The sequence below is a fragment of the Cyprinus carpio genome, chromosome A18 (assembly GCF_018340385.1).
Source record: "Cyprinus carpio isolate SPL01 chromosome A18, ASM1834038v1, whole genome shotgun sequence".
In the NCBI taxonomy this organism is placed as follows: Eukaryota; Metazoa; Chordata; class Actinopteri; order Cypriniformes; family Cyprinidae; genus Cyprinus; species Cyprinus carpio.
The window spans coordinates 4,205,602-4,222,919 of NC_056589.1; the positions used below are offsets into that span (position 1 = coordinate 4,205,602).

Here is a 17,318-nt window from a genome sequence, read left to right on the forward strand (position 1 = left end):
AAATAGATGCGGCGGTTCGGGGCTTAAGTGACAGCGACGTCTCATTTCTAACTCCCAGTGTACACCGACTCACTCTCTGGTGTTTTTAATTAACTGGCACAGCAGTGGTCACTGCGAAGAGTCGAGATGCAAGAAGCTGCACTAATGCGAAGGAATTAATGAACACAAATACACTCATGCACAGACGCTGCAGTCACGTTTCTATCTGCTGAAGTTAAATTATAGTCAAATATGGACCAAACTGTTACTCCTTCAAAATAGCTTGGCCATTAGTAGTAGTTTTATACAATACCTTGAACTAGCATGTTAATAACATTGTACTAACACAGTAATAACATGTAATAACAGTAGTAATAACACAGTAATACATGTAATAACAGTAGTAATAACACAGTAATAACATGATTATAGTATTGTTTGTGTGCTTTATGGGGAAATATATTTTTATATATTTTTATGTTGGTAAAATATATTTTTAATTTCTCAGTGGCAGTCTATTTTTTTTATTAATAATCACAAAGGTGTTCACATATAGACACCACAGCCACATTTCTGTCTACTGAAGATAAATATAGTCAAATATAGACACATGTCAAGCTATGCTGAAGAAGAATTGAACTGTACCATGGTTTTTAGGACCTTGAACTGACATGGTAATAACATAGTGATAACATGGTAATGACATAATATACTTCCTTTTCCTGTAATCTCTGTCCTTATTGCACAATGCACAATATTTTGTTAAAATATATGGTAACACTTTACTTAAACGGTTATATATAATGCATTATAAAATCATTTTTAAAGCATTAATTATGCATTGTTATGCACCTATAATGCATTGTATGATCTCGTGAATAATTGTAACTGCAGTTATAATACATTGTAACTTATCTATTAATTGTTATACTTTTAGAAAGTATAATGCATTAAAACACGTTAAACAAACTTTCAAATATGATAATGCATGTTCACTTTGGCAACAATTATTTATGAAAGATATAATGTATTGCAGCATACATTATGGAATGCTTTATTATGCATTATACATAGAGGCTTTAAGTGTTACCAAATATATTTTTAATTTATCAGTATCAGGCAGTCTGGGATAGTTAATTGTTTGTGCTAATTTTCTCTCTTTTTCAACATTTAGATCACCTCTGTCCTCATCTAACACTCACTTAAATTAATCTTTAAAAACACTAATAGTTTAATAAGACTGTTAAATCTTTATAATCTTTAAAAACACTAATAGTTTAATAAGACTGTTAAATCTTTATCTTTAAATCTTTATTAAACTTCAGAATGAATATGCATTTTATGTTTTTAGTGTAATTAATTCATATGGTCAAAATATATGATATCATTTTATTTTCAGACATTTTTTAGTTATTTCACATTTATTTCTATAGCGCTTTATACAATACAGTTTGTTTCAAAGCAGCTTTACAGCGAAAAGCAGTAAAATAACAGAATCGATGATGCAAACTTTATTGTTTTTGAGACAATATTCATATTCTGCTTCAGAGCAGCTCTAAAAAAACAGTAGTGTCTCAATAAGTCTGTTTAATGCTTTTCAGCTCAGTTCATGTTGTGGCCATAACATTAAAATTAATTATTGGCATCAGCCAGATTTTTAATATTGTGCATCCTTATTTTTATTAGTAATCAGGTTTTTGGTTTGTGAGCAGCTGGATGAAGGGTTTTCTCATCTCTAGACGAGGGCTTTGTGACTTTGGTCTGCCTGTCTTTCACTCTGTTAAATGTGCAATTTAATTTCTAGCTATTATAACACTATTTACCCAGAAATGCATCCCAAAGGGTATAAACCAGCCTCTGCAGAGCCTCATACGCTCTCAGAGCTGTTATGATATGGATCCGCTTCTCTGCTAAAAGAGTGGGATGTTCCTGAGAATAGATTTGCTGTCACCGGATGGGTGCGCCTCTCCACGATTACATTCAGCAAAGCTGCATTAATAGAGAGAGAAAGAGAAAAGTGCATTGCTCCATGCTGTAGTAGACACCGTTTATTGTCTTTGAATAACACACCAGACAAGATCTGACACGTGTGTAATGAAAGCAGCATACGGAGGTGCTACAGTGTGTGTGTACTCCTGATGAACCGTGTAATCTGGAGAAAAAATTCATCTGAATCCCACAGACTTCTGACCGTCTTTCCTAGGAGTCGACTTGTTGCACTAGTTTGCACATGTGCTTTTTTGTGCATCATATTTGATCCATCAGGCTTTTATGGCTCATATACAGTGAAAATATGGAGGAAAAACAGCTCAATTTTAATCAGAGAATCAAACTGAGAAAAAAATTTGCAGTTTGGTACAGATGCTGATATTTCTAAGATGAAATTCTGCTTGTAATGTAAATCAATGAGATCTTTCTAACAGTAGAGCAGATACTGGCATAAAATGATCTAAATATGAGTCTGTGCTCTATATCTCCAGTAATAAGATGAGATGTAAATGATCCAAACATATAATGCAGTGATTGAGAGATGAAGAAATAAAGGCTCCTCAGAAGATGTGAGATGTTTTCTGGAGGCTTGTGAAGATCATTCCTCCGCTGAGGAACAGTGAAAGTAAAGCTTCAGGAAACAAACGCTCCTCAAAAGATCCTGATGATCAGATTTGAGACTCTAAAACATGATTGATGGAGAATCAAGTAAAGCTGAGCTGCTTCAGTCCAGTAAGAGTTCATCTGGAGATATTACTGCAGTTATTCTGACCTTTACTTGAGAAAGTAGCAGAAGATGGCAGAGTTTAATCATTTAGAGCATCAGAAATCAGATGTGGGGTGAATCCTGAGGTCTGTAGGTGTTTGTGTTTGACAGGCACAATCCTGAGTGCTCTCCATCACTGTTTGTTTCCTGGTTCCTTCCTGTTTCCTGTTTCCTGTTTCCAGTCTGTGACTGTTTGCCCTGCTGACCTGATCCTGCCTTCACTGACGCTCCTCTCTCCATCTCTCCTGCCCTCCCTCTGTCTCTCTGTCTCTCTCCTGTTCTCTGCTTCTGTCTGCAGTAGAGATTAAGGTCATTAAGGATCTGCCGTGGCCTCCTCCGGTCGGGCAGCTCAACACCGGTCCTCCTCTGATGGAGGCGGTGGAGGCTCCGTCCTCTCCGGGACTCAACACCACAGCCTCGGCCTGCGACCAGCTCCAGCACGGTGGGTTCGTCCTCGTCCTCGTCCCGAACGCTGCACACGTCCCTCCAGACCTCTGTCAGTTCAGTTCAGTTCAGTTCACACAATCAGAACATCTCTAACGTCTCAGTTATAGTCTATAATGAGATTAAATGATGACTTTGGCCTGCATTTCTCGGATAATCTCACACATGTCTCCTGTGGATTGACTATCTTGAAGTTTCAGTTTCAATGTGAGTTTGTTTCTCATAATTGCTACTTGATTTCTCGTCAATTTGACTTTATATCTCAGAATATCACTTTAAATTTTACTGTGTGACTTTATTTCTAACACCTGTGCCATTGTTTTTTTTTTTTCATTTCAAACTCTTACAATCTCTTTTATTTATTTATTTATTTATTTTTATTCTAAGCCAGCAATGTGCTAACCCCATTTATTTTAGTAGATTATAATTATTACTTATAGTCTTTTTTAAGAAAGTGTTCGTGCTCATATAAAACCCATATTTTTTATTTATATTTAAAATTTTATTTTAATATTTAATTGGCTAGAAAGTACTCTTTGTGAGTCAAAACTCATTGGAATTGGAAAAGCCTTGGAAATATACAAGACATTTATACACACACACACACACACACACACACACACACACACACATAATTATATATATATATTATATATATATATATATATATATATATATATATATAAACTTTTTTATTTTTTACTTTGTACTGAGCCGGAAAATTAACTATTTATATTCCCATTTTGAGTGTATTAATAATGTTAATTCAGTTTAGTACATTAAGTATTAATTATATTAATCCTGTATAAGTATATATACAATTGTTTTCTTAGTTTTTTTATTATTATTATTATTAATTATTATATTTTATTTAATTTTTTATTGTTACTCTAGATCCAACAAATGTTCCATTAGGCTGAATAATCTGAACTGGCGTCTGTGTGTTTGTCTTGCTCTGTTGAGGATGGTTGTATTGTATTGTTCTGTTCTCGCTCCTGAAAACAGGTGAAGAGCTTTTGGACTCATGAAAGCACATATGCTCAATAAAGTTAATGGGCTGCTGGGGAATTTAAGCCTCTTTCTTGCACTACTGTCCAAATTAAAGCATTTGCTTCCAGTGAAGCAGAAAAATGACTGAAGGCTTGAGTCCAGCGCTCAGCGTCTGCAGATCCAGCTGCGACTCTCAGAAACACTTCTTGCTCAGACCGTTTTTAGAGTTTCCCTTCACAGTTTATCACCTCCATGTAAAAATAATCGCACGCAAGGCTTCCCGATTGCTTTTCAGTCCTTTGACAGTGAAATGTGGAAAAGCGATTGTCCCGTAGAGATTACAGATGTTCAGATCCTCAGGAATAGAGTTTTACACTATCAGATGACTAGAATTCACGTTTCCATTTCAGACGTGTTGTATCGGGGTGCCGCCATAAAACCAAAGAATGCTTGAAAGTGGTGTTGCGTGTCACCCATGTACGCGCTGGAGATCCAGATTTATGTGTGTGGCGGTGAAGTGAAGGTTTGTGTTTCTGCCTGCGTGTGGATTTGAGCGCGTGTTTTTTTTTTTTTTCGCGGCGGCGCCTGTAAATTGGATTGATCCTTTCCTCCAGAGATTAACCGTAAGACGATCCCGTCACTCCACTTCCTCACAGGAATAAACAGGTTAAAGGGTCGTTTCACAGAGATCAGGGAAATACACTGCGATTAATGCTCCAAATTCAGATCCCCAGGCTATTAAAAACACCACAGTCTATTGAAAAGAAGACATTTTAGTTCATTTATATAAAGCTGAAATTAAGTCAAATGTATTAAATGTAAATTTAAACTGAACTTAAAGAGCAGGTCATATGGTATTTTAAAGTGTCCCAATATTGTATTGGAGTCCCCTACATCAGGTTTAAAATGCATCTAAGGTCAGAAAACATTGTAATTTTCTCAGAATATACATTTAATATTAGAGTCATTTGCCAATGATTAGGAAATGATTTGTTTCAAGCAAGTTCGGAGCAAGCCCCTCCCTTCCTCAAGCCTACTTGCTCTGATTGGTCCGCTGGCCAAGCCTGTTGTGATTGGCACAGAGATGAGTCCTTGAGCCAGTTAGCCAGCGCTACCATTGACAAAAGCACCTTTACATAAAACAATAATATAGTCAATCCGTTCTTATAATGACATAAAATACAAAAACACTTATGCAAGCGAATCGTGTCCACAGCTAAAGTTTAGCTGCTAAACTGTGAACACTAGGTGGATACGTTAGCCGAGTGCTAATGTGACTAACTGATTAAACAATACAGTTTGTAAACCAAAATATGTCTACTGTAATGTTTGAAGAAAGACAGACAAAAGACAATCTTGGTCTTAACTTTTAATCAGGAACGCAGAACAGTTGTATCACGAGGAGCACCAGCCGAAATCACTCGTCTCTCCCGCATTAACCCTGTAACTGCCAGTGCAGCCCAATACACAGCAATTTTCACAATTATTATAAAGTCTGTGTGCTACACTACATTCTTTATTATTAAACAAAGTAATTAGAACAACGTCAGTCTACAATAATCGACATATTCTTAGGTTCACTGCGAATTATCAGAACTACTTCAGTAAGACAGTAATATCGTGCTTTACCTGGAAACCTAAAGCTGCACTAGGTGTACTTCACATATTGGCACAAAAAAATTATATTTTGAGCACTAAATTGAAAATGTACACCTAACGTATCAATCGTACTACTTGTCCAGGGTCGTGGTTCGGATAGAGCTTGTTAGTCCTAAAATTAAGAAGATTAGAAGCCAACGAAGATAAAAGCCCAGATTAGAGAAGCAGTTTCTTGAAAAATGACATGCACACAACAAAAGGTTCGGATTGTATTTCTGTGGTATCCTTGAACATCGCGTCTTCTCAACATGATGTAAACACACTAACTACTGCTGAAGTGTTTGTGGGCAGATCAGACTCTGTTCGTATTTCGCGGGCAGGCGGGGATTATGCAAATGTGTTACCCAGTGACATACACCGGTAACAGGCAAAAGAGTCGAAAATATAACGACTCGTTACGGCGATTCAGAACCAACTCTATCTTTTGAGAGACAATATCTTTAGTTTATATGCACTTTTTTGATTAACAACTTTGCAGATTGTTTTTTCATTTACGGATAGCTACGTTATAACCTGCAAAAAAGAGAAGATTTTTTCAAAAACCCATCTGACCTGCTCTTTAAAAAATAAAATGAATTAGACATTTAAAACCCCTAAACAGTAAAAACACTAAAAACTACAAAACATTTTTGTTAGTTTAAAATAAAGCTGAAAGCAAATAAAGTGTACACTGTAAGAAATTTCCACCTATTTCAATGTAAACACATACGATCAGTTGCTGTCTTAAATTAAGTATAATCAACAACAAGTCATTTAAACTTAAATTACACTAAGCCCACTTAAAAAAAAAGAAGAAAAAAAAGAGACATGTTGAATTTTATGTAACTTATTTTGATGACTTTAAGCAATGTGAAAACATAAGTTGCCATGACTTACTGATCGAAGAAAAAAAACGTGTAAATATAGAATGAAAAACCTTTAAACTAAAGCTAAAATAATGGAAATAAGCTTAAGTAGAAAACACTCAAAAGGCTTAAGTAGAAGCACTAAAACTACTAACTGGAAATAAAAAAGAAATTGAGATAAAACTACATTTGGAAAAAAAAAAAAAATCAAACCTAAATAAATTAACATTGTTACATTGATAAAATAAATTTTTTATTTAAATACTTAAATAAAAACTTTAACTAAATAAAACTACCATTGAAATAAAAATTAAATTAACCCTAAATATTAATATTTAAAAACATAAACTATTTTTGTAAAATAAAAAATAAAAAATTATAAAGCTGGAATTAAATATATAAGATGAATTAGATGAATCTTGAAGATCTTGAAACTGAAATAAGTTTAAGAAGGAGCACTAAAACTACAAACTGGAAATAAATAAAAAATAAAACTGAAAAAAAAATGAAGATATTGTTAATGAATTAAGTAAAATGAAAAATGAAAACTTAATATAAAAATGAAAGCTAATTCAAAATATAATAGTATATAAATAATAATAAATAAACTCTGGTGTGGTTGGTTTAAAACCTGGTTTGCTTGGTTACGCATTTTGTACTCAAGTTATTATTTTAGTCATAGTTTTTTGTCTTTTGACAAAAAATATCCTTTAACATTTGGTTATGTCCTGTTTAATCATTTTGTATTTTTAGTCAATTGTTTTATTAATTATAGTCAGAGTTAGGCAGTGGATTTCTACACAAGTTCTGCTTTTATGTATTTTATTGTGTTGATGCATATAATGTTTAAAAACCACACTATCAGCACATTATAAACGGATTACTCCACCCCAAAATGAAAATGTTGTCATAATCACTTACCCTATGTCGTTACAAACCCGTAAAAAGCTCCGTTCGTCTTTGGAACCACAATTTAAGATATTTTGGATGAAAACCGGGAGGCTTGTGACTGTCCCATAGACTGCCAAATAAAATAAAAGTGTCAAGGTCCAGGAAAGAAGAATACTCCCTATCTGCCATCAGACGTGCAATCTGGGTACATGAAGCGTACGGGGAACACTTTTCCCTTCCTTTTGGGGTGGAGTGTCCCTTAAAGACGCGTGTCTTTAAATGAGTTGAGAATTAGGCCTAAAAGCAGCAGTTAACTGCACTAATCAACCAGCCGGTTATTGCACTACTAGTTGACCATCTCGTCATTTATTCCTTTGTTCTGATCTATATAGCCTCTCATCAATCTGACGAGAATTTAATTTTTGCCTACTACTTGACGGGCCAGAAATTAAATTTGCATATAAATATCGTCGAACTCTTTTGTTTGCACCAAGAAAAGCCAGCGCTTCTTTTGTTTTGGCGTCTGAATTAATTGTTGCTGCTTTCCGGTCCTTTCTTCTGGGCTCATATCTGCCTCATGTCTCTGTAGAATATGAAATAATAGAATTAAAAAGCGATGTAGATTTCATTATTGAGAGCGTGAGTGTGGGGTTTAGCCCGCGAGGCCCTGCTTTTCTCCTCTGCCTTTGTCAAGAACGTCGACTGTCCCGGGGTTTAATGAAGGAAAGAAACAAAAGAGGAGTGTTTTTCATGCATCAAATCCAGCTGATTCCACACACATGCTGTTTTATTACTCAGGACTGACGTGTTGAATAGACGTGGTTTTACCTGCCTGTGTCGAGCTGCCGTGGGGTTATTGGCTGAGAATGTGAATGTGTTAGTAGTTAATCACGGCAGAAGTCAGAGCGGAGATCTTAATTGCAGGCTGTACTCCGCCTCTCCTGCTGAGCGCTGCACTCGCCTGACGGATCTTCCATTAGTGAATTAGTAAAGGAGAATTAATTAGCAGCTTTAATTAGTCGAAGTGTTCAGAAGTAACCCTCGTTGAGTGTTTCAGAATGGAATAGAGCCTTTTAATGTCCGTATGCATCTTATCGTCTGTGGATTCAAGACAAACCAACATGACTTCAGTGTTTTTATTCACCAGAAGATTCACAGAATGTTTGTTTTCTTTTAGAGTTAATTTTTGTTTTTTTGTTAATTCCTTGCCACAAGAACTGATGTTATGAACTGGGTCATCAGAAAACTGATAATAAATATAACAATAGTTAGCCCACACAAACACTAAAGTTTTTTTATATCGGTACTAGTATTGATAATATTTATATATCTATATTAGATTTATAATCAGTTGTTGTGTGTTGTCCGTTGTTCTTAGGTGTATCTCTACTAGAAAAGGAGTAAATTAGTAATAAAAAAAAATGATTAGCCCACACAAAAACTAAAATGTAAAACTAATATTTCCAAGTGTGATTTTTTTTCAGCACTGTAAAAAAAAAAAAAAAACTTTATTTAGTCTTTTGTGACTTTTTTTTTTGATTGTATTTATTGATTTTAAGTTAGTTGGGTTAACTAATGGAAAAGTCATGGAACATTATAATCAAAAGATCATACCTACTATCTACTAGTTTATATATATATATATCTATATATTATATATATATAATATATATATATATATAATATATATAAACGTATGATAGTATTTCTAACAGAGAGGAATGAGTCCTGGTCCATCAGTAGTGTCTGGTGAGCTCTTGGGTTTTTGATTTCGATCTGATTGTGAATGTGAAGTGAGTTTGAACCCGGTTTCCTCTTTAATGTGGTTTGATGATTGATTGACTGACAGACAGACAGCAGTGTCTCTCCAGTCCTTCACATGTTGGATTCTTACAAATGTTTTGTTGTTGTGTGTGAATGGCTGTTATGTGTCTCCGGTCGGAGATTTCCTCACACATCCGACAGCTCGATCTGATAACGGGATCGCATTCGCTCCTGTCACATTCACCTCATTCTCTTTCCCTTTCTCTCTGAATCATGAGCAGTATATTGTCTTGTTTAGTTCAGGTTTCTTGTGTAAGCCGCTGTGGAGATTACTTAGAGGTGACAAACTTGTAATGCATGTTATAAATATCTTGGTCTGTTCAGCTTATAAATTTCTTTCCCTGATGTTCTTCCTGTACCTCTTTAAAGATGAGATGAGATTAGATTGCCTGCTTCTATAATACTAACACACACAATGGATTTTTTTTTATGGCTGGATGTTTTTGTTTTGTTATAATGTGCAAATGTGAATATCTTTTGAAAATAATTGAAAGAGTATTCTCAAAATTTTAGGGCTCCTGCAATGCAGAAAAGAGGGAGAGAATCATGGAATCCATAATAATAATGGATTTTACTGTGTAATGTGGAATGTCACAGAATTTGGCAAAATTTGGGTGAATAAATTAGTGAATCAGTGAATTGGTAAATCAGTGAATCAGTGAATCAGTGAGTCTGTGAATCAGTAAATCAGTGAATCAGTAAATCCGTTAATCAGTAAATCGCTAAATCAGTAAATCGCTAAATCAGTGAATCGGTAAATCAGTGAATCTGTAAATAGTGAATCTGAATCAGGGAATCGGAATCAGTGAATCGTAAATCAGGTGAATCGGTAAATTCAGTGAGTCAGTGAATCAGTGAGTCTGGAATCGTAATCAGTGAATCAGTTCAGTGAATCCAGTTAATCAGTAAATCGCTAAAATCATGAATCTGTAATTCAATCGAGTGAAATCGGTAAATCGGCGAATCTGTAAAAGTCAGTGAATCTGTAATCAGGAACTCGGGGTAATCGGTAAATATTGATCGGTAATCAGGAGTCAGTAATCGAGTCAGTGAATCGGGTAAAGGCCTACTAATAGGAATGCTGGAATCAGTGAATCAGTTAATAAGATAAAGGGTCATCGTGACAAGTGAGAGGGGTAATCAGTGAATCCTAGTCACTGAAGTCAGGAAAATCATTGAGTCATTAATCAGTGAACTCAGTTAATCAGACAAAAGTCTGATGGTAAATCAGTGAATCTGTAAATCAGCGAAGCGTTAAATCAGACGAATACGGTAATCAGTGAATCTGTAAATCAGCGAATCGGTAAATCAGTGAATCGGTAAATCGGTAAATCAGTAAATCGGTAAACCAGTGAATCTGCAAAATCATATGAATCGGTAATTCAGTGAGGGTCAGCAATGAATCAGTGATCTCTGTGATGCATCAGTAAATCAGTGAATCAAGTAATCAGTGAATCAGTTAATCAGTAAATCGGTTAAAATCAGTTGAATATGTAATCAGCGAATCGGTAAATCAGTGAATCTGTAAATCAGCGAATCGGTAAATCAGCGAATCGGTAAATCAGTGAATCGGTAAATCAGTGAATCTGTAAATCAGCGAATCGGTAAATCAGCGAATCGGTAAATCAGTGAATCGGTAAATCAGTGAATCAGTGAATCGGTAAATCAGTGAATCAGTGAGTCTGTGAATCAGTAAATCAGTTAATCAGTAAATCGGTAAACCAGTGAATCTGTAAATCGGCGAATCTGTAAATCAGATTATTTGTCTCACTGTAAATGTGTGTGTGAATGGCTGCTTTAGACCGCAGCAGAGGCTGTCAGTCACTCTGTACAGAAACACAGCGCTTAGTTCAGTTTGACAAGCGCTTTGTCTGTTTTCAGTGCGTTGCGTCGTAAGTGATTCTGAAGGAGAGCGAAAGGGCACAAAGAAACTGCTGTGAGAGATGAATGTTTAGGAAAGGAGAAAGGCTCCGGCAGTCAGTGCAGGTGAAGCGCCGCCGTGTTCGGTCTATTAGACATGAAAAGGTCAGAGGAGAGTCTGTGTGCTCAGTGATGTCAGATTCATGACTCAATGCTGATTGGACGTGCCGTCGTCACGGTTACAGTCATGTTCTTCTGGTTTGAAGGCAGATTCTGAGGTCATATGGGGGTCACGGCCAGGTCGTGTTATGACCGCAAAACTGTAGGTTCACGCCGTCCTCTGCTTCACCTGTCTGTGTGTGTGTGAAGTGTTTCTCTTTCATCTCTCACTAACACACTCTGCTTGGCTCCTGAAGAACGTCAAATTGTCATTTGACAGTTATGATCGGCTCGAGAGGCGCCAAGCACCTTTGCATGGCAGGTTTCCATGGTGACAGATTGTTTCTCCACCGATTTACAATGTATGCCAACAGTAACAAAAAATTATGGCATTCCATCTCATGCAATATGCACACACACACAGATTCACACACACTTACACAAGCATACACTCACTCACACACACACAAGCGCGCACACACACATGCACACACACTCACACACACACAGATTCACACACACACTCGCGCACACAGAAGCACACAAACACACACAACACATACACACATCAGAGCTGCTTCAGCATTATTGCGTGATTATAATGATATTAATACCTGCTAATATTCAAGCACATGCTGTTTTATTAATTTGAATATTTTTTTTTTATGCTCATTGTCATGCATTAGTTGCATCCTGGTTATACATATGTATGCAGCATAACCTGATGTCGTTTGATTGAGTGAATGTGCTTACATAAGCTGACATTACAATAGTACCATGTTACTGCTTTGTGATCATGTACTGCGGTACAGACATGATTTTACTGGACAATTGATAGTACTGTGTTGCTTTTTTTTTTCTTGTAAATGTCATCATATGAATATGGTGAAGATTCATTGCCGTGGTATACAGTGGCCTCAAAAGGTGATTGAACAGCTGTGCCTTCACAGGATATGACAAAATGTCAAACCAAGTGACAAATTAGACTACTGTTCAACAGTTTGTGGTTGGTGTTGGTGTGTTTTTTTTGTAATTATTATCTGCTGATCATGGATGCATTTATTTATTTGATCAAAAATACAGTAAAAACAACAGTATTGTTGTGTATTATTATTCAAATTTCAAACAGCTGTTTTCTATGTGAATCTCTGTTAAAGTGTAATATATTTCTGTGATGCGCAGCTGTATTTTCAGCATCATTACTCCAGTCTTCAGTGTCACATGATCTTCAGAAATCATTCTAATATGATGATTTGCTGCTCAAGAAACATTTCTGATTATTATCAATGTTGAAAACAGTTGTGCTGATGAATATTTTTGTGGAAACCTTGATAGATTTTATTTATCAGGATTCACAGATGAATAGAAAGTCCAAAACAACAGTGTTTATTTGAAACAGAAATATTTTGTAACATCAAAATTATAAATATCTTTACTGTCACTTTTGACAATTTAATGTACCCTTGATGATTAAAAGTATTAATTTCTTTTAAAAAGAGTAAACATTTTACTGACCCCAAACTGCTAACATGTTGATAATAATCGTGATGAACTATGACTTCACTCAGTCCTGTTTGTAAGCATTATCTGAGCATTGGATTGTAAAATGCATGAACAATAGTTTTTCTAAAGCTGGAGGTTGTTAGTTTTTACGTGAGGAATAGGCTTCAGGCAGGCTGTGGTTTTGTGATCACACCGGTTCAGGTGTGTGTTGACAGTCACACTGGCCTCTAGTGGTGAGTGTTATGATTTGTGTGTTGTGAGTTATTGTGTTTAATTGGTTTTTGGTGTTTTTTGGAGGTTGTGAGTCAGAGATCAGACTGTCCATTCACTGTAATTACACTCTTATTGTGAGAGTGAGTGTGTGTTCACACTCAAAATCGCTCTGGCAACCTTGCTCACAACGCTGCAGAAAGATTCGTGAGCGCTCTGACGTAGATCGAAAGCTCATCTTGTATTTAAAGTGTCCGCAAAGCAAACAAGCTTGTTGATCTTGTGCAGACTAAACACAAGGAGGGTAACGTTATAAGTTAACCTCATTAAATATTGTTGTGAACTAAGTATTAAGATCCTTTACCTAATAATGTATAAAGCACTGTAAAAATACTCTGATGCAAGTAAAAGTCCTGCATTGGAAATGTTACTTAAGTAAATATAATCAAGTATAAACATTACTTAATGCAAGTATAATCAAGGAAATTTGTTTAAAAATAAACTGGGACTACTGTACTATTATTTATTATATCATTAGATTATTATTCCTATATCGTTACTGCACATCAGCAGCTCACCAGGAACATGAACAATCTCAGACACCTTGGTCCACGTATCATTTTTTTATCTTCTTTTTTATGTCCCTGTACGCAAACTGGGACACATCATAGATTATTGCAAACCCGCCACAGCAATAATCAACCTGTCCTATATTTTGCTTGGGAACTAATGTGGTCAGAGCTGCGTTCTCTGGAATCCTCTCAAGCGGTGGACTTCTGCGTTCCGATTGGTTGCCGCCGAACTGCGTCATAGCTCATTACCATAAAGTTGCCCTGATTTCAACTCTCCTCGATGCTCTCAACGGCCAAGTCGCGCAGCGCTGCTCGTCGCCGCTGCTCGACGCCGCTCACCTCCTCACCACCGGCACACATCCATTTTGACGCTCTCAACAGTGGCAGTGTGAACACACAGTGAGAGATACAGAGTCACGAGAAAACACACACACACACACACACACACACAGGCTTGAGATTCATCCATCAGAAACATGAGCTCTCTTACTACAGCTACATCCTGTGACACCCCCCCCGTGACACCCGTGACCTCTGTGACCTCTGTATCTCATGTGGGACTGATAGTCTGTACTGGGCCCGACTTACTTCTTTTGTAAACCAAAACATGTGTTTATAGACACAGATCAAATAAACTCTTCTGTGGAATGGTTTTTAAGGCATCAGTGATTGATTGTGCTGATCTCGTATATCTGCTGATTTAAGGACTCCATACTTTAAAATGCCATTTAAACACAATACTTTTTTTTTTTCTTTTTTTTGCTTTTTTTTGGCTTGCTAGTCTTTCTTTCTTTCTTTCTTTCTTTCTTTTCAGCGGCTATATAATATGTAGTATTTCATAATATTACTATTCGTTATTTTTAATAATTGTTATAATTAATTTATTAATTTCTTTTTATTAATTTCTTTATGAATTTTATTATTTATTAATTGTATTTATATTATATTATACATTGATTATTGTTTAATATATTTAAAATAATTCACTACTCAATTTCACAGTAAATTTAACATAATTAAGAGATAATGTACAGTCAGCTGGTTATTCTCTTAAAATAGACTCTTGATCAGGACCCCAATATTTAAAAAAAATTAAAAATAAAATTGACGAAGGAAATTAAAATTATAATTTTCATATATATATATATATATATATATTATATATATATATATATAGATATATATATATATATATATATAGTAATTTTTTTATATATATTTCACTACTCAGTATTTAAATCTTTAATTATTTAAATAATTATCTATGGATAAGTCAGGTGTGGTTATTGACTGACATGTGAAAATGCCCAAATATTGCATACAAAAATGTAATGAATAATTAAATGACTTTGTGGTCCAGCTGAAGCGGCAGTGTTTGTACGGTTTACAGCCGTCTGGGCCGCTCTCACTGATAAGTGTGTTTGTTCAGTCTCTGTCTGCATCTGTTCCCATGTTTCTGCTTGATAAAGCGATGTAGATAGAGTTCAGGGTCAGGCGATGATGCTGTCGGTCCTGCCACAGAAATCAAACCTGCTTTTCAACAGACATGTTCTTCTTTCTGTGTACTGGGTTTATGCGCATTCTCGATCACCAGTGAGCAGCTCCCTGTCTGAGCCGTGATCGTTCCTCATCCAGTTGTTTTATGAAGCGTCTCGCTCGTCTGCAGCTCCTCTCGTTACATGCAGGATGAGCTTCAATCCCTCCGGCGCTCACATAGACTTCACTGGATTGAGTTACGGCCCGCGGGGAGTTTCTGCTCAATAAAACACAGAGCTCACTGTATGGACTGCTAGTCTTACAAGGTCACGCTGGGTCATTATCTTCAAAAACTATTTCTGGAGAGCAGTGACACGCTAGAGGAGTTACAGGTCACTTGTGGATCTCATCTGAACATTTTCCTTTATTATTATCAATTTTTTTATTAACACAAGGATGACCTCCAACCTGATTATTACAATTACAGAAAATGTTAGAAATGCAAAATTAAATAAAAAAAAATTTCATGTTATGTTAAAGTATAATTATACAGTTATTGCAACTCCATCTCAGTGATTTTATTAAATTTTTTTTTGACATGTTGATGTTTTATCTTTCACTTGTATGTTATAAGTTGCACTGAGTAAATACAGCTGGATGAAACAAAAACTGTGTCCATCTTCATTTCAGGCTGCAAAGCAACAAAATGTGATTATTTTAAAGGGGGTGATTCTTTTCTATACCCACTGTAATTATTGCAATTACAGAAATAGTTACAAAAAACAATTGTATTTATAATCTTTTGGGGGGTTATACTTTATTTTAAAGTCTATTTGATAAAGTAAATTTATACAGTTAAATACTTAATATTAATTAACAACATGCACTGTGGGTTATGATTAGCATTTGGTTTAGGGTTTTGCATGCAATTATGCATTATTTACTGTTTTCACTAATAGTAAGCACATTAAACGTGTAACAATGTAATTTTGTTTATATTTTATTAACAATATTTTTATCAAATATAAATTAATTTAATGATTTAAAATATTTAGAACATATATAATATTTTTTTATGTTTTATAAATTAATAGAATGATTAAAATTTTATAATATTTTGTAATAACTAGACATTATTCAGCTTTTTAAAAAATGTTTGCTTGTCAAATAAATGGACATTAAATATAGTTTCGAGCTAAGATAATTGTATTTGTACAGAAATCAGTTTTTAGGTTGAAAGCTGTATGTGAGACATCATCAGTAGTGTACTTCTAACATGTGCTGTGCTTCTCCTGTTACAGTGCAGTTTGACGGCGTGGAGAAGTCCCACATGTCTCCCACTAAGGAGCTGAAGTGTCGTCCGCTGCAGCGGCACTCGAGCGGCTGTCTGGTCAGCACTAAGATGAGCTCGGTGGAGCCCAGCGGGCCCAGCGTGGGCGAGCGCATCGACCCGTCCATGCCTCTGGAGAGCCAGTTGTGAGTCAAACACACGGCAGACGCTTCCTGACGGCTCTGGCGCTCTTCTTCACTCACGTCTCTCGTTCTGTGCTCCACAGCTGGTATCACGGAGCCATCAGCCGCACGGACGCCGAGGCTCTGCTGCGCTTGTGTAAAGAGGCCAGTTACCTGGTGAGGAACAGTGAGACCAGTAAGAACGACTTCTCGCTCTCGCTCAAGTAAGAAGCTCACAGTCACACACACACACACACACACACACAGATTATTGTACAGTTACACAGTGAGCTCTAGCACACACACACACACACACACACACACACACACACACACACACACATTCAGTTAGTTTACCCAATTATCCATGTTTCAAGGTAATATTTCACCTGAAAAAGAATACCTCATGTCGTTCAGAAACTGTACAAATGACTTTTGTCTGTTTACATACATGTGTGTTTGTTTACATGGGTATCAGTGTTATTTTAGGATCACTGTGAAGTCTATATAGTCTAGATTCTGTAGTCTGGATAGTTTTTATATAATTGTATTTCAGTTTTAGTTTTAGGTAGTGTATCGAGTTAAACTAATTGAAAATAAGAAATGTTTCTTTGTGCACTGGCTGAAAGAAATAAGTTTTTATATTTTATTTGATTGCTAGATTATTCTAGCAGCATGTTAAAATGTGTTAGCAATGAG

At 35.8% G+C, this 17,318-nt stretch overlaps 1 protein-coding gene across 3 annotated transcripts in view; it reads left to right on the forward strand.

Annotated features, from left to right (window-relative positions):
• Positions 1-16,884, forward strand: part of LOC109049972 (SH2 domain-containing adapter protein F-like) — a 28,809-nt gene extending 11,925 nt beyond the window's left edge. For 2 of the 3 annotated variants that reach the window (XM_042774812.1, XM_042774813.1), the window contains 3 exons: positions 3,033-3,176; positions 16,469-16,643; positions 16,724-16,884. In XM_042774812.1, the coding sequence (XP_042630746.1) occupies positions 3,033-3,176; positions 16,469-16,643; positions 16,724-16,847 (443 nt within the window). In that variant the 3' untranslated portion in view covers positions 16,848-16,884. The remainder of the gene's footprint in view (positions 1-3,032; positions 3,177-16,468; positions 16,644-16,723) is intronic. The other variant, XM_042774814.1, reaches the window with a different exon arrangement.
• The last annotated feature ends 434 nt before the right edge of the window (positions 16,885-17,318 follow it).